This window comes from Sebastes umbrosus, chromosome 23, assembly GCF_015220745.1.
Source record: "Sebastes umbrosus isolate fSebUmb1 chromosome 23, fSebUmb1.pri, whole genome shotgun sequence".
Classification (NCBI taxonomy): Eukaryota; Metazoa; Chordata; class Actinopteri; order Perciformes; family Sebastidae; genus Sebastes; species Sebastes umbrosus.
Genome location: NC_051291.1, coordinates 8,903,315 through 8,919,802, shown reverse-complemented (window position 1 = coordinate 8,919,802; position 16,488 = coordinate 8,903,315). Strand labels below are relative to the sequence as shown.

General features: G+C 38.8%; 1 protein-coding gene across 7 annotated transcripts in view; it reads left to right on the top strand.

Annotated features, from left to right (window-relative positions):
• dgki (diacylglycerol kinase, iota) overlaps positions 1 to 16,488 on the top strand; it is a 78,979-nt gene that overhangs the window by 39,909 nt on the left and 22,582 nt on the right. For 5 of the 7 annotated variants that reach the window (XM_037760601.1, XM_037760606.1, XM_037760607.1 and 2 more), the window contains exons 2-13: positions 1,954 to 2,062; positions 6,153 to 6,248; positions 9,610 to 9,684; positions 10,367 to 10,423; positions 10,544 to 10,612; positions 10,704 to 10,772; positions 11,803 to 11,919; positions 12,409 to 12,483; positions 13,201 to 13,296; positions 14,325 to 14,407; positions 14,754 to 14,814; positions 15,778 to 15,891. In XM_037760601.1, coding sequence (XP_037616529.1) covers positions 1,954 to 2,062; positions 6,153 to 6,248; positions 9,610 to 9,684; positions 10,367 to 10,423; positions 10,544 to 10,612; positions 10,704 to 10,772; positions 11,803 to 11,919; positions 12,409 to 12,483; positions 13,201 to 13,296; positions 14,325 to 14,407; positions 14,754 to 14,814; positions 15,778 to 15,891 — 1,021 coding nt within the window. The remainder of the gene's footprint in view (positions 1 to 1,953; positions 2,063 to 6,152; positions 6,249 to 9,609; positions 9,685 to 10,366; positions 10,424 to 10,543; positions 10,613 to 10,703; positions 10,773 to 11,802; positions 11,920 to 12,408; positions 12,484 to 13,200; positions 13,297 to 14,324; positions 14,408 to 14,753; positions 14,815 to 15,777; positions 15,892 to 16,488) is intronic. The other 2 variants (XM_037760602.1, XM_037760603.1) reach the window with 2 other exon arrangements.

The following is a 16,488-nucleotide window of genomic DNA, read 5'->3' as shown; positions in this document are numbered from 1 at the left end:
GTGAGTACATGCAAATATATGTGTGTGTGTGTGTGTGTCAGGGTGTGTCATCAGGTTACAGAGTGTGTAAGTGGACTCCTCTTTGTCCTGGTTGATAATTTTAGACCGACGGCCACTGAAACTTTCAACAGGAGGGTCAGATGCTACGATGCAGCCTTTTCCATTGACAGACACACACATCCATTCATTCCTAGAATTACCAATTTACTATAAAAGTCGTGTCTTCTAATTCAGGTATTCTGCATTCTCCAGATCTGCAAAAAAGTACGGAAGTTTGCAGCTCTACGCAAATAGCCTTTAATCACATCGCGTACAGCGTGCCGTGAGGTCAGATCTAATAGATAAACTTGACAACGCAGATTAAACAGTGCTGTCCGTGGTCCTGAAATAACAGTATGTTTCAGATCCATCTCGTGGCACCGGTCCTGATAGTGGTGGTTGTGGCGGTGTTTGCCATCCCCTGTGGCTGGCTTGTCAATAGTTTTACAATATTGCGGTTACTGCGAGAGCCCTATTTGTACATACACACAAATTTCACATAATACAAAAACATGCAACATTTTAAAATGTACCTTTCTCTGAAGGTGACATTTCAGTTTTTAATGTGGGCACCAAACAACCATGTTTCTTACAGAGAATGGTTACAATATATAGACCCTTTTACAGCCGATATCATCATAAATATGCGTGCGCATGTTGGCAACGGAAGTGGCGTTTTGGCCCCAGCCATCCAGACGAGTTTGCAAGCTTTAAACATGTCTGGTTGTTGCGTGTTCGGTTGTGAGAATCGATATTCCAACAGCACACTCGAGTTCTACTGAATTCCATCGTGATTACGACCGTTTCAGCGCAACAGATGTTTTGGGTTAATGAGTTACTGTGTTAACTGGTGACTTTCAGCCGAATATGTCCGTGGTTGCTCGTGGAAACTTACGTAAATGGTTGGCGTAGATAATATACGCAGATGAGTATGTATTTAAAATTACGTTTATTTACATTACATTACATACAAATACATTACATGTATTTAAAATTTACAAGGACACCTACATGTCCTTTTGGTGTTTTCAATAGCTGCCGTCGCTACGAGCAACAACTACGCATTTGGCTGAGAGTCACCAGTTAACACGGTCACTCGTTAAACCAAAACTACAGCATCGCTATGGCTGTTAACGTGTTGAGCGTCCATATTAGAACTCAATAAACTCACAACTCTGGGTGTTTCATGGTATTTTTTACGTTCTGTGCATGACCACAGATAACGTAGTTGTAAGCATAAGTGACTTGTCGTAATTTCTCGCTGGTGTAAAGTTACACGCTAGGTTTCTCCACCAAATAAGTGTATATAAATTATATCTGGCCACAGTATATTGGGCCACTTGCTAACTTCTTCTACTGTCTCACTAATAGCACACAGATCTGGAACGTAATTTTGTTTAGGTTGCATTCCCCATCTTTGGTGGTTAATGTCCTTGCATAGCTTTACAAGCTAATGCACATAGAGAGGCAGTGATGTGATGGGTACAAACTGGGATGAAGAAGTTGGAGATGGTGAATAAATCAGAGAAATAGATAATAAACATATAGATGACAGAGAATGAGAAGAGGAAGTATAACAGGGCGAGAGTCAAAGACTGAAACATGCAGAGAGAGATAACTGCTGACTCATCCTCCGACAGAACAGATCCGTCTCCGTCACCCCACAAAGTGCTGCTGGCAGTCTCTCCTCCAAGCTGTTCCCACTTCTCCTCCACCAAATATCTGCAGCTGAACCCACTGAAATGTGGTCTCAAACCACCGTGAATAATTAATTTACATGCTGAAATCTAGTTCTCTCTGTGGTGAGAGAGCTGTGTCATAATACACGAGGATGACAGGGTGGATTTGTCTCTTTACAGGCTTTTGTTTGTGATTGTTAATAAGGTTTCTTGTTTGTTTTGTGTTTGTTTTTAGGAAAGCGATCTCCCGTTCAGGCTTTCAGCACCTCGGTCCCCCTCAACCCTCCCTGCCTCCTGCATCCAACGGGCCCAACAAGGACCTGCATACCGGCGTGGACTGGACGGTCAGACATGCACATACACTTCTTGTTGTTTATGTGTATTTATTGCATTACGTTTTGCTAGATTTTACACATACAGACTTATACATCATGCATATTATACATTAATATGTGTTCAAATACTGCACAAAAAGACAGTTGTCCCACGTCTCAGCTGTCTTTATTCTCTCTGGCTGACTCACTGAATGACATTTGGATTTTAAAGCCAGCAGATTTGTTAGCAGACTGGTTTCTACAGCCGTATGTTCATGTGGAAATGCAAAGCATCAAATTATCTTTTTGGCTTTTTGATCATTAGAAGAAAATGTCTTGATAACTGAGCGTGGGGGGAAAAAAGTTTTGTGAGTCAGGACTTTATGAAATGTGACTTTTTCTGAGTTTATTTGAATTTAATGGATTTCATTTGCTTCACAAAACTAAAGAGACAATTTAAAACACTTTGATGTGTAGCAAAGACCCAACGCTTAGGGAAATGCCAAGTTGATGTGGAAAGCACTCGGAAAAATGCCATGAAACAACTCCGCAAATTACACAGCAAAGGTCAAAAAGTGCAACAAGACATTTTGAAATCCACTGAAATCCATGTGAATAAAAATAGGACATTGGTAAAGACATTAGATCGCGGGCGATCCTGACCGACTTTACTGTCTTTCAGAGAATCTAGCAGGTTCAGTTTTAGGGCTAGAGTGAAGCTAAGGTATCATATGAAACTAGAAAACCTAAAGAATCATTTGGTACCCGTATTATAAAACCAGGTCCAGGAAAAACTGACATGGCCATTTTCAAAGGGGTCCCTTAACCTCTGACCTCAAGATATGTGAATGAAAATGGGTTCTCTGGGTACCCACGAGTCTCCCCTTTACAGACATGCCCACTTTATGATAATCACAAGCAGTTTTTTGAATGCAGTATAAATGTGTTATTTTTACCTTTTCTAAAATTAGGTATTTGAATATTTCTGCATACTGGGGTCCCTAAACAGTCTTGAATTACATAAATTGTGTATCACTGTAAAGCTGAGACTCTCGTGGATCCAATGAGCCCAGCTGTATTCATGTGTGATGATGTTAGTCCCCATAGTAGCCATTTCATTGTAGTGAGACCATTTGAAACTTGACCTTATTGTATAAAATGACCTGTGGTGACCTCTAGGATAATCCCAGCCTCATGAAACTTTACAGCCACAAACTAAAGACCTAGAGCATTCAGAGAATGGATGGCTTTCCTAGCTAGATTCACAAAAAGGGGGTTTCAGAGCAGTTTACACAACAGAAGTGCTCGCCATCCAATCAGCAAAAAATTCAATTCTTGCAGAAATCTCAAAATGTCAAAAGTTTTTGATACCAAATCAAAACATGGCTTTTTCTATGGTGTTCCTCAAGGTCTTGGTGTCTTAATGTGGTATTTTGGAGGGATTATTGATAATTTTGATCAATTCTCGATTGGTAAAATTTTTTTAAATTTAGCACCAAATCTGTGTAATAAATGACATCAACCCAAAAATTGCTGCAACAACTTATGAGACATAATAGAGCATGGGGATGGCTATCATAATTATATCATAATGTTCTCAGCCCTTATTTACTTTTACAATCTTCAGGTCCCCAGTTTTCAGATAATGTACACCACTTCTATGTGACATCTACTGTTGACCTGCTATCTCCCCCTAAAGACCTCCTGTATCCCCATATAAATTACAAAAATGGGTCTATTGTGGGTCTCAGAGGGTAAAACCAGTTCTGTAAACAACTTTTCAACTAGTTTTTTCTAGCAAAATAACGCAAAATATTTGTATATTGCACCACAGTTTTTCAGGAAATCCACTGCACATTCAGTCATTCTGGTCTGCAGTTACAAAAACAATCTAAGCTCCTCTTAGAACTGATTTTATTGATAGTCTGACCAGAAATAACCGCTGCCAACTGTACCTTGTTAGCAATGAGCTCAACGGAAGAAAGGCAAAGCTTCTAATTTTATCTGATTCAACAAGAAAAGAATGATTGTGACAGAGGGAGGTTTAACTCAGAAAGAGAAGGAAACAAACAAGGATCAAAAACAGCCTCAGAAATACTTCATTTAAAAGAATCAGCTAAAAATACATCCTGTGTAATCCAGTTCAAGAACAAGGATGTCAGTGTGGGAGATTTAAAGTCTCACTTTTGGATTAGACTGTAAAGTTACACACTGAGTGACTCATCCATCAATAATGAATATTAAATAAAACGTGCTGTTTTATTAATTGGAAGGTGTTAGTAGACAAACCCACATCTGAGGTTCCCCTCTGGCTCAGTCTGCAGGGACACTTCCACCACGTCATCGCTGGCCTTTAGCTCTCTGCACGACACACTTATATATAATCACTCTACTTAATCACTCATTAATATACACTTAGGAGTTGGTTTACTACGGTGTTATGGCCCCTTTAGGTGCTAATGAGTCAGATAGTGTTTGTCCGTACTCACTGTGTGCCAAGGTTTTAGCAAAATGACAGAAAAGAGGCATAACTGCGAACTGATTTTTGTATTTTTTCCATTCTTACAGTATGTAGGATCACAAGATATAGGAGCAGGAAATGCAAATGTATACAAATGGCCAATGAAAGTGGTTTGTTGTACTGTGGCAGAGGCGATTATTACTGTGGTTTATCGTCAGAGAGAAGTGAGAGAGAGATTAGAAAAGATCAGACAGCTTCTTTTCTTATCTCAGTCCAGCTCTGTTTGGTCACTAATCATCAACATTTCAGTAATTACTATATGAGAAATACATCTGCAAAAATGCAGCCAATTAGGAGAAATGTGTACTGCACTTTAAACTAAAACATCTTTGTTTAAAACACACAAAAAACAAGGCAGAATTATTATTTTTCAGGAGTTTTCTCAGCTTTTTATCCCTTCGTTACCCCCCACTAATTATTTTATTTTAGCTTTGGAGACCTTAACAAGTAATTCCATGAGACTGTGGAGCCTCCGAACTGAATACTAAAACCAATATTTGATTCTGTTACCTTGCATTTATTAAAAGCAGCATTAAAACAGATGTAAAACTGATGTGACAGACCAACCAAAGTAATAATACTAATGCAGTAGCCTGATGCAGACCATTATGATTGATTGATCTGTTACCTACAGTATTTTTTACTGCTGTATATTCTGCTTTGAACAGTATCTTATAGCAATAATCCTGCTATCACAAGCGCATTTTACTCCATATTTAACCTAATATAATTATCATAATTGACCATCTAAAATATATTAATTCAACTTCTGACCAGCTTGTTGAGCTGACAGACTCATTTAAGTATTATTAGTCTAATTTATTTCTCATACAGTATATAGTTTAGGGCTGCAACTAATGATTATTTTCATTGTCGATTAATCTGTTGATTATTTTCTTGGTTAATCGATTAGTTGTTTGGTCTATAAAATGTCAGAAAATGGTGAAACATTTAAGAAGCTGGAATTTTGACTTATTTTTTCAAAGAAAATGCAAACCGATTAATCGATTATTGAAATTGTTGACGATTAATTTAATAGTTGACAACTAATCGATTAATCGTTGCAGCTCTAATATAGTTTAATTCTTGCAGAAAGATGGTGTGATTGCATTTTCAATATTTTAGGTTCTGAAGCAGAGAAAACTACTGCATCACTTTGTGTACATATGTAGTATCAAGCCAGGTCCTGATGACACTGTAAATCAACCACTAAGACACAAACACCTTCTGAAAGCTGCACGATGAACCTACTGTAGTGACACATACTGTACATACATGCAGTGTACATGCACGCGTACATGTTTACATGCGTATAGGTGTGTGTTTGCACTTGAATCAGCAGCTCCTGTAGTGTTTTGATTAGCACCTTACATTAACATGCACTGCGAAATTACCCGCCTCCTCAGCAGCGTCAATTATGTGCTTGACACACTTGTTGACCGCTTTCACTGCCGAGTGTTTATGTGCATATGGTTGCAGTTTAATGTGAGTGAGAGATGCAGAGGGATAATGGGAGTTATTATATCATTATTTCCTCCCTCTCTCTCTCTTTCTCTCTCTCTTTGTCTCTCTTTCCTTTCTCTGTCGGTGTCTCTGCAGGAGAACGCAGCCAACGGGGATCACCTGTGGATGGAGACCAGTTGTTCAGGAGAGCTCTGTTATCTCGGAGAGGACACCTGCCTACTAAAGACCGCAGTGAGTAGTTACACACTTACCACTCCTGTGTGTGTGTGTGAGAGAGATTGCTGAATCATATGGTTTCCTTGTGGTCCAGTAGTACGTGTTCTGAGGCCTGTGGTCCAAGGGTTGGGAGCAGGCGTCAACCTCTGGGTCTGAAAAGTGAAGCCAATGCTGAAGTACCTTAAACCTGCATTCTTTCTAACAGCCAGCAGGGGGCGACTCCTCTGGTTGCAAAAAGAAGTCCGATTGTATAGAAGTCTATGAGAAAATGAGCCTACTTCTCACTTGATTTATTACCTCAGTAAACATTGTAAACATGAGTTTATGGTTTCAATCGCTAGCTTCAAGTCTTTTTCAATACAGCATGATGTGCATTTAGTAAATTATGGTCCCATTTAGGGTAGACCATAAAGCAGGAGATGCTTTAGGGCGTGGCTACCTTGTGATTGACAGGTCGCTACCACAGCGTTGTCCGTTCTGGGAGTTGTCCGTGTTTTTGTTTTAGAACTTTAACCCTTTCACAGTGTGTTTTCAGTTCATCAAAGTTAATTATAGCATTTTGGTCGCCTAAAAATTGTCGTTCGGTTGTATTTGGCAAAAAAAACAAGAAGGCCAAACTTGAGGGGCTTCAAAACCATGTCCCACAAGTCCACAATGGGTGACGTCACGGTGACTACATCTACTTCTTATACACAGTCTATGGTTGGGAATGGGAACCTATGCTTTAACCTCATCCTAAAATCCTATAGCTGGTTTGTGTTGATCAGTTTAACATCCAATCTACATGCCAGTAACTCATTTATGGTTGGATATATTTTGGATTAGATGCTTTTTCACATATCAATATCTCAATATTTTGATAATGTGCATACATTTCGGTCTATTCCATCCCCCCTTCATGATTCACAAAGTCCAATGATGGTCCCTCACAGTTCATAAAGAGAGCAGGTGGCCCCAGCGCTCTGGAAATGGAGCGTATTGTATATTTCTAGTCTTAAATGCAGTCTCGTAGTTTAGCGGTATTTTAAACAGGACGCCAGACTCTCATTCAGATGATCCATGTCTTCAAAGCAGCAGAAGAAATCACCCGGAAAGCAGAGAATGTGAACGTTCAATTAAGTATTCACAGCGATGTAGAAAGTGTTTAAATTACAGTTATCACGGACCCTCTCTGAATCCTCACACCTCTTACAAGGAACAACAGCACCTGGAATTGGAGGACTTAGAAATAACCTTTCATACTACTAACATAATGACATATCTGGACATTTTCACTGATGGTATGTAATTACAGTACCGTGGGGAGACTGCTGCCAGCAAGACGGAGTTGCAGCCAAAATAACTTCCCTATAATCTCTCTGTCATACGTTTAATTAGATAAATATTCCGCCAGAGCTTTCAGCTTCTTAAAAGGACAACATGACCGCGGTGGAGATTGTTTTGACAAGTCATTCCTACCTGCGCTCAGCTGGATATGATTTAGTCTTCATCATCGCTTGTCAGTCTGAAGGATGCTGCAGAGGCTTTAAACTCAGCACTGAAAGTCATGTGAGATTCATGCTGGAGAAATGTGAGTCAGTAGACTATTCTGCGGTAATGCTGGCTTTTCTACTCAGTGAAGAAGTGCAAAACACAAAGAAGATTTGAACTCTCTAGCAAATGAAGAATTCCAGTAAAGCTTGTTAATCAACCTGTTGTGTTACTGTATTTTAAAAAAAAGCTACATTATATCTCTCTGATTGGAATTAATGCAAAAATTGTAGATGTCAAAACGATGATTGTGAGAGAAACAAACTAGATAAAAATGTAAAAGAAGCCAACCTCCCTTAAGTTAGGCCTTTAACTTAATATATTTGGCTTTTGGACTATTGACCGGAGAAAACAAGACATTTGATCATGTCAATGATGATCAATTTGACCTTTTGGGCCTCAAACAGTGAAATCTAAATGAAACCATCTGAAAAGTTTAGAGGGGAAATATCTCACCTATTTGGTGGAACTGTTAGACATCTGAAACATGACAGGAAGCCTCAACTAGACACTTGATTTATTCGTAAGGAGTCACTGGCCAGACAGGTTGGGAACCACAGCTTTAGTCTTTATCAGTGTATCTTGTTTTAATATAAACTCATCTAATTGTTTTCATGTGAAAATCTTCATTTGAAAAGTATCTAGAGCTGTCAAATAAATGTAGTGGAGTAAAAAGTGCAGTAGTCCTTTCTGGAATAAAGAGGAGTAGAGGTATAAAGAGCTAAAAATGGAAATAAATTAAATAAGTAAGTAAATAACGTAAAGTACAAGTACCTCAAAATTGTAAAAAAAAGTGTAGTTTTTGAGTAAATGTTCTCCCACAGTCTGCTTCTTCCTGTAAGCAGTAAACTATCACTAGTGTATTGAATGTCTCTGTTACTTGTGCTCACCATCTGAGACTGTAACTGTAACACTAGAGCCAAACAAGCAAACCACTGGCCCTTAGGTAATTATGTAATGTGGGATACTTACTTTCCGTTTCTTCAAAAAAGTGGCCTTTTAAAGACTTCTTGAATTACTTGAATTGCTTAACTGTCTGCTAACAAACTCTTTAAAAACCATGATTGTAGGATTATGTAAACCCTCAATACAAAAGAAGATGATAAAGATTTCTATCAGCCAACGTGTGGTCAACAAGTTCCTCCACTGTCGTTGTTGTCCAAGACCAATCATTCCCCTGCATGCTGTCAGTCAGAGCATCTTGCTTCGTTAAAGTGATGTGTTTCTTGTTAAAAGAGGGTTTTTGTGGTGGGACTTTTGCACTGTGAGGACATTCAGAGCCGCTAACCAATGAGATAAGAGAGTGAAAGGCTGTGAGAGAGGAGCTCTGTGCCATTAAGTGTTGCTCAGTGTGACAGTTCAGAGTGAACCCATTGACACCGCACCATTATCAGCTGTCATATTACACTATTTACCTATTACTATAGGAGTAGTTTATGTGCTGTAAGAGGAAGGGCAGCAGGGCAATATCATTTATTGAAGCACTTTGACAATGAAAAATAATAGGCATTAGAGATGCCAGTCACACTGTGTGATAAATGGCTTGGGTAAGCCATCTTACACCTGCATAGTTATTGTTTATTCACTGTTAACAAACCAAGAAATGATAATTAATAATGTTTACTAATTATAAGTAATGCTATAATTTGTTATTTTAACAGTTTATTGTTGCACAACATTTTATATACTGTATATATATTAGTATCTGTATCATGATTACAAAATGATTTGTAAACCTTTAAGAAATTATTTTTAAAACATCTATAAACATGACTATAAGGTGTTGTGTGTTTGTTGTTGTGTATCTCACGGCTCTCTGTGCTGTGTGTCTGTTTGCTCCTTTAAGAAGTCGGCTCCCAGGAGGAAATGTGCTGCCTGTAAGATCGTTGTTCACTCCGGATGCATAGAGCAACTAGAAAAGGTATCTCTCTCTCACACACACACACACACACACACACACACACACACAGAGTTAAGCTTACATTTTAATGCAGACTTTACCCACTGTCATTAAAGATAATTCAATTTCTAAAACATGTTCGTGAGGGAGTTTTCTGCAGCATTGTTCCTGTTGAACCACATTTAGGATTAAAATGACTGAGGGCGGCTTATGGAGGACAGATGCATGCTGGGAACGGTACCCAACCCTATATATATATATATATATATATATATATGCAAGCTACCGACCTGCTAACATACATGTAGCAATATATTGAATAGAAAAATGTGTTCTGTCTCCGAAAATATCTGAAAGTTGTGTCTAGTTTGACACTATTTGAGATAATAATTGAGATGTTTTCAGTGTTGATTTTATTCCTTTTATTAAATGTAGACATTGTGAAAATGTCGTAGACGTCCTGCCCACGTCCTGACCTACAGTATTGATTTAATTTCACCACAGTGACTAAAACAGCAAGATGTGTGTCTGTAAAAATAAACAATATACTGTAGTTCAAGGTTTGTATTAGTATAGATGATGTAGCTGTTGAATATTTATGTTGTTATATGCCATCCTGGTAATAACATTATTTGGAATAGAGCTGACATAATTTGGTATTTTGTGCCTGTATTCATTGTTTGTTTATTTCATCTCTGTCTAGATTAACTTCCGATGTAAGCCGACCTTCAGAGAGGGAGGATCCCGCTGCCTCCGAGATGTAAGTGTGTGTCTGTGTAAATATGTGCCTTTGTACAAGTGAGAGAATCATTTGTACGTGTCCTGTTTACTGTGTGTGAAGAGAAAATGTTAACATGATTATCATTTCTTCCTCTGACAGCAAAACATACTGAGACATCACTGGGTTCACAGACGGAGACAGGAGGGGAAATGTAGACAGTGTGGAAAGGTAAATACAAACACGCACACACACTATGTTGTTCACAGTTATTATTGTTCCTACAGACTGACTTCTATTTATTTCTGTTTTGTTTCTGCAGAGTTTTCAACAGAAGTTCTTCCACAGTAAAGAAATAATCGCCATCAGTTGTTCCTGGTGTAAACAGGCGGTGAGTCATTCATCCTCTGTAATAATTCATCACTGTAGATTAATGAAAAGATGCACTCATAATGGTATCTGGTGAAATGAATACATTGTGAAGAACACTTTACTAGAAATATGACTTCAAGTATGAACAATCTGAGTAACAGTCTGAGTCTCATGCAATAAAGAAATACTGTTTAGCTACATTAATTAATAACCTTAAATCTTAAATATACATACATATACTACGTGTATAGGATGTTTCTGTGCCTCAGTCCAAATGCATGTTATCAGGAATCTCCGGATGATGTTTGTTTTTCAAATTAAAAGCCCCCAACTCTCACTGTATGTTACCAGAAAACTAGGGATGGACCTAATGTTTCAAAATAAAAGTTTATTCTACCCAAATACTTTTTGTAATTTTGTCAAACGAGCCTTTAAGAGTTTCGGACAGCCGTCTCTCAAGGCCCAGACACACCAAGCCGACATCAAAGAATTAGCGACGTTGAAGGCCGACTGTTCGCCACGTTGCACTCGAACACACCGCAAAGACTACAGCGGACGGCCAGTTAGCACGTACGTTCTGCGCCTGCGTGAGAAGAAATGACTCTCCACACCAGCAGGCAGTGTTAGTCTGTATTCATCATTCAAAAAGGGAAACAGGAAGACCGAGGACGGCGGATATACAAGCCGTTGTTATGATATGTACATGAAACAAAGCGGCGTTTGCTGACCGTTTTCACTCCACTCTCACCACTTAGCTTCATTCCAGATGGCCATGTCATTGTGAAAATATCCGTGTATTAGAATGATCAGATGCGTCGCCGCTGATTCAACATGATAAATCAGCTGAAAAACCTCCGACAAAGGCAGACTAGAACTGACCGTGCAGGACACACCGCAAAAACTAGGCCGACAGATGCTCACCGACGGCCCCAAACTGTCCGACGGCCGACCGTTGGCTTGTGGTGCCAGGGCCTTAAGATGTGAACTTTGTCTTTGGTGAATTTATTGATTAATGTGATAAATAATAACAAGGCGTGTTTTTGTTGCAGTTCCACAACAAGGTGACGTGTTTCATGCTGCACCAGATCGAGGAGCCGTGTTCACTGGGGGCCCACGCTGGAGTCATAATACCACCCTCCTGGATCATCAAAGTCAGGAAACCACAGGTGCACACACACACATATAAACACACACACACTCACACACATACACATACTCCCATTACAGACGTCCATCACCAGTCAGTCCACTGGTTGATAAAGTTCACTAGCTGTCATTTTGTGACGGTAATGAGAAACGACTCTGTTGGATCTAAATTTAAAACTCTAAATGAAGACGTGTGTCAAAACTGTGTGTGGGTGTGTGTGTGTGTGTGTTTGAGTGTGTGTGATTTTGGCTATGATGTGATATGAGCTGACACATGTCTGATCTGTTTGAGGGAACTCTGGGTTTGTGTCTCTGTCATCACACACACACATACACACACACACACCACACACATATATCCCTCAGTCACATCACATGCTTCATTGCACTTTTAATTACCATCACAAGGGACACGGTGACAGTGAACTAACCATTGAACTCTGTGTGTGTGCGTGTGTGCGTGTATGTGTGTGTGTGTGTGTGTGTGTGTGTGTGTGTGTTTACCCTAGAGCTCACTTAAGAACTCTGCCAGGAGAAAAAAGCGGACATCTTTCAAACGAAGGACAAGCAAGAAGGGACTGGATGTAAGTAACACTATGAAGGAGACTGAATGTTAGTGTACGACGTGCTTTTTAAGTGTATACAGAAGGTTCAGATTTAGATCAGATTAATACGTTTTACTGACCTACTCAACATGTCTTCACTGACCCATCATGTGCTCACATTTGTTTATGTCTTAGTGATTTATTTATTTAACTCCCAACACCAAATCTAAGCAATGAATTTTGACCATATGAGGTTTGTCAGCCACCTACTTTGACAACACAGATCAATGAACCTGGATTAGTGTTTGTGTAAATGTATTGCCAGGGGTGCAACTCATTTTAATCATCATTAATCTGTTTTATTTGACAGACAGAGAATGTCTAAAGGGCTAATGTTTACTACAAAATACATAAACTAATCGGACCCCAAAATTGATGCTTGGTGACCAACATATAACATTAGCAGATGCATATCAGCTACATTAGCATCTTTATCGTATACATGGAGACCAGATTTATACATATAAGCCTTATGGTCGAGGAGCTATTCCTGATTCATTTTGGGTATGTCATTTTAGGCGTTTTTTCCAAAGGATAGTGCTCCTAAAGCTTAACAGGTTAAGAAACTGGAAGGTGATACGGGGATACATTTTGTGTTCATTAACTAATCGATTAGTCATATCAGCATTATGTATCACATACTTTATTTATTTTTCCACCTTTTGCATATCTTTCTTTGTCTCTTTCTTCCTTCAGGAGTCTAAATGGCGTCCGTTCATGTTGAAGCCGCTCCCTTCACCTCTCATGAAGCCCATCTTGGTTTTTGTCAATCCCAAGAGTGGCGGCAACCAGGTCAGCACACTTTAAAATGTTTTATTTTTATTTGTTTGAGATACCTTCAAGCTTTGAAACGGAACAGTATCAATGATGAAGTTCCTGTAACATGATTTATTTCATGTCACCAATTAATCGCTTATCAAAATAATTGACGATTAATCCATTAATTGTTGCAGCTCTACCAACCAGTATTATTCAGCACTACTTTCTGTATGTCTATAAATAGTTTAATTCGTTTAACAGCCTTTAATGAAGACTACCATACAAGACATATCAACATTTATCATGACATTATCAGATTCTAATATGTCTTTTATTAATTTACACCTCCACTGACTGTACGGGTCTCAACAGAGTGTCAGTGGCTGATTTGTTTAATTAATTTAATGATATAAATGCCAGTTTGAGCCAGCCACTACGTGAGTTATTACAATCTGCGACGACAGAACATTTAATTGGGAAGATGTCAGTTAAAACAGGATTAGTTTTATCACCTTTGTTAACGTCATTATCATCATTATAACATCATGCTGGAGATTTTTGGTCACAATTATAGGAGCTGCTCCAGCAAAAACAATGCAGCTCTAATAGGGTTTAAGATTGTACAGTTGTTAAAGAGGACCTATTATGCTTTTGTGCCTTTTCCCCATTTCCTTTAGTGTGTTATATATTTTTTTGTGCATGTAAAAGGTCTGCAAAGTTACAAAGTCCACGCCAAAGAGAGTTACTCTCCCCACAGAAACACTGTTCCTGAACTGCCTGAAACGCCACGCTTGAAATCCTGCCTTTTCTTCTGTAACATGGTGATGTCACCAAGTAACACATTTGCATAATACCTGCCTAGCGGCTAGTTTGGCACACCTTCAAACAAAGCTAGTTAGGGTGAAGCTGGAGCGGAGTTTTTTGAACATTAAAGCATGTAAACATGTTCTAGAAGAAACACAAAATACAAGTATGCACCTGAAAATAGGCATAATAAGTCCTCTTTAATGTCCTTGTCAAGTAGTTGTTGGAAAACCCTGACTGTAAATGTCTCTCTATAGGGTGCCAAGGTGTTACAGATGTTCATGTGGATCTTGAACCCTCGACAAGTCTTTGACCTGTCACAGGGAGGGCTGCGAGAGGCGTAAGTACCCTTCAGTTGGGCTTTTATTAAAATTCACCCTCTTTAACACACTGGGTCAACGTGACATTGGTTTGGAATAGACTGACTAACTTTTGTACTCTGCTTTATTTAACTAGAGAAATTGTGTTTTTCTTATAGCCACATTTCTACTTAGATCTTCATTTCACATCATACTGTTATTATTACAATCCACTGCTGTATGTTCTTCTGTCATTGTCCTCTTTTATTCTAATAATCTGCTCATGGGTCAAGCAATTTTCATTAAACTTTACCACTTACACCCACTCAACACCAATCAGCCTCTTTTGCTCTACAACCTCTCTCTGCTTTATGTGTGATTTGTCAGGTTGGAGTTGTATCGGAAAGTGCCAAATCTGAGGATCCTTGCCTGCGGAGGGGACGGCACGGTAAGACTCCATTCTATTATAATCCAGAGACAGATGTGAATATTTTTAAGCAATGCAAAGCAACACTGGCCACCAAGCGCCTAAATTTGGTTGCCAAAGTACATTTTTGGTGTAAACTTATGTAAAAAAAAAATGCAGAAAAAGCAATTTAACGCCACTTAACACAGCCTTCCTTAACTGTGCATAAACAGAATGAATATCTGTAATTATTTATTTATTTAAATGTGTTCTCTCACAATCTCTCAGTGCACACACTACAAAAGATACAGACTTTATTATCTTTTTCGCATAAGAACCCACAATTAGAAATAATTAAAAAATGATTGTATTTTTATGTAACTATTTGCTTTGATATTTGATTTTTGAAAAAAATTCTTGGCATCAGTAGGATTAATTATGTATTATAAGCTGTATTAGGAAGATAAACAGGTCATATTTCTCTCTCTATTATCTGTTTTATATTGCTGTGAAAACATCTCCTTCAAACAATTGGATTTATTCAAGTTTATCACCAAAAACTACATTTTACAAGATTACATTTGAACACATTATGATAAGGTTATAATTTACCTTTGGCCAATACTCATTTTTACTGAATAGAGCCTGAACGCATCATAATGCCCTCATTTCAAATTCACGAATTAGCTGTTCCTCGTCGGTTGCAGCGCTTTCAAAGTGAGCGTCGCATTCAGTTTATAGATTTTAAGACACGGAAACCATAATCTCAGACTCAGTCTCATTCTCAAGAGAGACCTGATAAAACTGGGTGGCCACAGGGGATCACCTACAGCGGATATTTGGTGGCCACAGGGGATCACCTACAGCGGATATTTGGTGGCCACAGGGGATCACCTACAGCGGATATTTGGTGGCCACAGGCCATCAGTTAATGTCGGACCCTGAAAATCTATTTCTATGTATTCTATTGTTAATCTTATGCTTTCTGTGCATGTCTCTGTGTAGGTGGGGTGGATCCTGTCCACTCTAGATGAGCTGCAGATGAACCCCCAGCCTCCGGTCGCTGTTCTTCCTCTGGGAACAGGAAATGACCTCGCCAGGACGCTCAACTGGGGTGGGGTGAGTTCCCAGCCTTGACTTCTGAGCGGCAGGACGTAGCGGCTTCTCCTCCCTGACTGTAGTTATTAATTCATATGTTTACATGTTTATCCACATCATGATTAGAATAAGTCATTGCAGTCATTGCAACTGGGACATTATATTAAGATACAGATAAGAAAAATAACATAACCAGCACTTCCAACATACTTAAATAGAGGTATAGGTATCTTAAAAAAACAAGGTTATGACCTAGACACATATAAAATAATGAAAATATCTAATAAGTAAATTTAAATAAATGTCTAATAAGTCTGAAATATGAACAAATATTGATATGTAGTAAAAAATAAATCCAATATTCCCTCTCAGACACCACTGGGAGTGACAGAAAAACTCACCCACATTCCAGGAAGTCTACGACAGACGACTTCCTGCGTCACTCTTCCTCTAAACCCGACATGTAGCCATTGTCTGACCTCTCTGAGGCACAACACGTCAAGTAAAGATGACACAGTTCCTTTAAATTGATCCTATCCTGTCTCTGTTCTGCATTAGTGCCGCATATAACAGTTACTCCTCCTTTATGCATTAAAACCACATTAGTGTAAGGCAAAA